General features: G+C 41.9%; 1 protein-coding gene across 1 annotated transcript in view; it reads right to left on the bottom strand.

Moving 5' to 3' along the window:
* mettl22 (methyltransferase 22, Kin17 lysine) overlaps positions 1 to 1,489 on the bottom strand; it is a gene marked incomplete at its 5' end in the record, with an annotated part of 9,644 nt that extends 8,155 nt beyond the window's left edge. The window contains 3 exon segments of the mRNA XM_005952893.3: positions 652 to 723; positions 1,032 to 1,176; positions 1,449 to 1,489. Of these exon segments, the coding sequence (XP_005952955.2) occupies positions 652 to 723; positions 1,032 to 1,176; positions 1,449 to 1,489 (258 nt within the window).
* Positions 1,490 to 1,839: the final 350 nt, after the last annotated feature.

Genomic DNA, 1,839 nt, shown 5'->3' with positions numbered 1-1,839 from the left:
TATATTTATATAAATATAATATATATACAGGGAGTGCAGAATTATTAGGCAAGTTGTATTTTTGAGGAATAATTTTATTATTGAACAACAACCATGTTCTCAATGAACCCAAAAAACTCATTAATATCAAAGCTGAATGTTTTTGGAAGTAGTTTTTAGTTTGTTTTTAGTTTTGAAGCTTTTAGATACGGGTGCAGGTGACTGAGTGTCGGCAGAATTATTAGGCAACTTAACAAAAAACAAATATATACCCATTCATTATATTTTTACCAGTGAACCAATATAACATCTCCACATTCACAAATATACATTTCTGACATTCAAAAACAAAACAAAAACAATCAGCGACATATTATAGCACCTTTCTGCAAGGACACTCAAAAGCCCTGCCATCCATGATTCTGTCAGGGTGGTATCTGGTCCCCAATCACGTGCGTGGCCCAGCCGCGCGCCCCCGAGTACGTGTGACTCCACTTTTTTTAAGCTACGTAAATATATTCCAAAGCCAAAAGGCATGGCTGTGGCTCAGGAGCTACAGCAAAGTGTCCTTGGGACAGATACTGAGCCCAAACTGGCTGCATGGTCTCCAGCAGTGTGTGAGGTCTGTACACCGAGGGAACCCATGAGTAGCTGATTTGACAGTTTTCTCACCTGCAGACTTCAGCATGTGTTTATTTAACGCTACATTTCTTTTACACATCTGTAGAAGGTCTTCTCCCACATCTGTAAAACAAAAATGAAAAAAAAAGCTCTAAACAAACAGTCAAATATTTGTTATTCGATCTAAGTCCTGGACAGAGTGTGAAATAAGAACAAACTGTTAGGTAAGTTTGCACTGCCCACAGCAGCTAACAGTGGTTTTCACTAACCCCCATCTCCTTGTTTGCAATCTTTATTTTCCTTTCACTGGATAACAAAACAAAGCCCACAGTACGGGCACTCAGCATCCGATATGTTGCTGTTAGTTTGTAAATGTTGTTTGCAGTGTTTAAGTTTAACAACAGAAGAGTACGTGCTTCAAGGTATCGTACCTGTGCAGTAGACTGTTTTAGCTATGGTTGCTGTGATGATGCTGGTTAAGCCTGTCCCTGCTCCTAGTTCTAGGACTGTAGCTCCTCTGAACATGACTGGGTTTGAGAGGATGAAGTCCACCATGAATAATGCCCCACGCCACACCTGACGTGAGCAAAGAAGACATGAGCTGATGCTGTATCTGACTCCAACTGATTATGCAAAGAATTTCATGCTATACTTCAGGAATACACTTCCATTAATATAAGATAAATACTAATGGATGTAGAAAATTTTCAAAACGTCCGTCTAATCCAATTTATTTTCTGGCTTTAACAGATAGATGCAGCGGAGACTGACAGGAAACAGAGAGGGGGAGACATGCAGCACAGGGCTGCGGGTCAGACTCGAACCCAGGCCGGGTTGAATAAACTCACCTGTTTGCCAACATCCTCCATGGGTGTGGCCATCGTGTGCTCTGTGAATAGATTGGACACATTTATTAAACACATCCAAAAACTCTCCTCGTGTCTCCAGGTCTGTGGACATGACCCTGTTATGACACTACTGTCATCTTCCTTTGTCAACTGACTGATAAAGTTTGTGTGTTTGTATCCAGCAGCTGTTTTAATAAACAGCTCTGTCAATGAGTGAACAGCATGGGCTCAGGAGATGGAGCAGAAAAACAAACAGTGAATATGAGTTTAAGGAGGCCTTGAATCGCTACCTTATCGTGGTGGGTGGAGGGGTTTGTCTGTCACAGGGATCCCAGGGGCTATGTTGTCTGGGGGCTTTTGCCCCCTGGTAGGGTCTCCCATGGCAAATTGG

This window comes from Haplochromis burtoni, unplaced genomic scaffold (genome assembly GCF_018398535.1).
Source record: "Haplochromis burtoni strain Fernald_Lab_line unplaced genomic scaffold, NCSU_Asbu1 Contig_2380, whole genome shotgun sequence".
NCBI lineage: Eukaryota > Metazoa > Chordata > Actinopteri > Cichliformes > Cichlidae > Haplochromis > Haplochromis burtoni.
The sequence above is the reverse complement of the archived record's forward strand: the minus strand, read 5'-3'. Positions and strand labels throughout refer to the sequence as shown.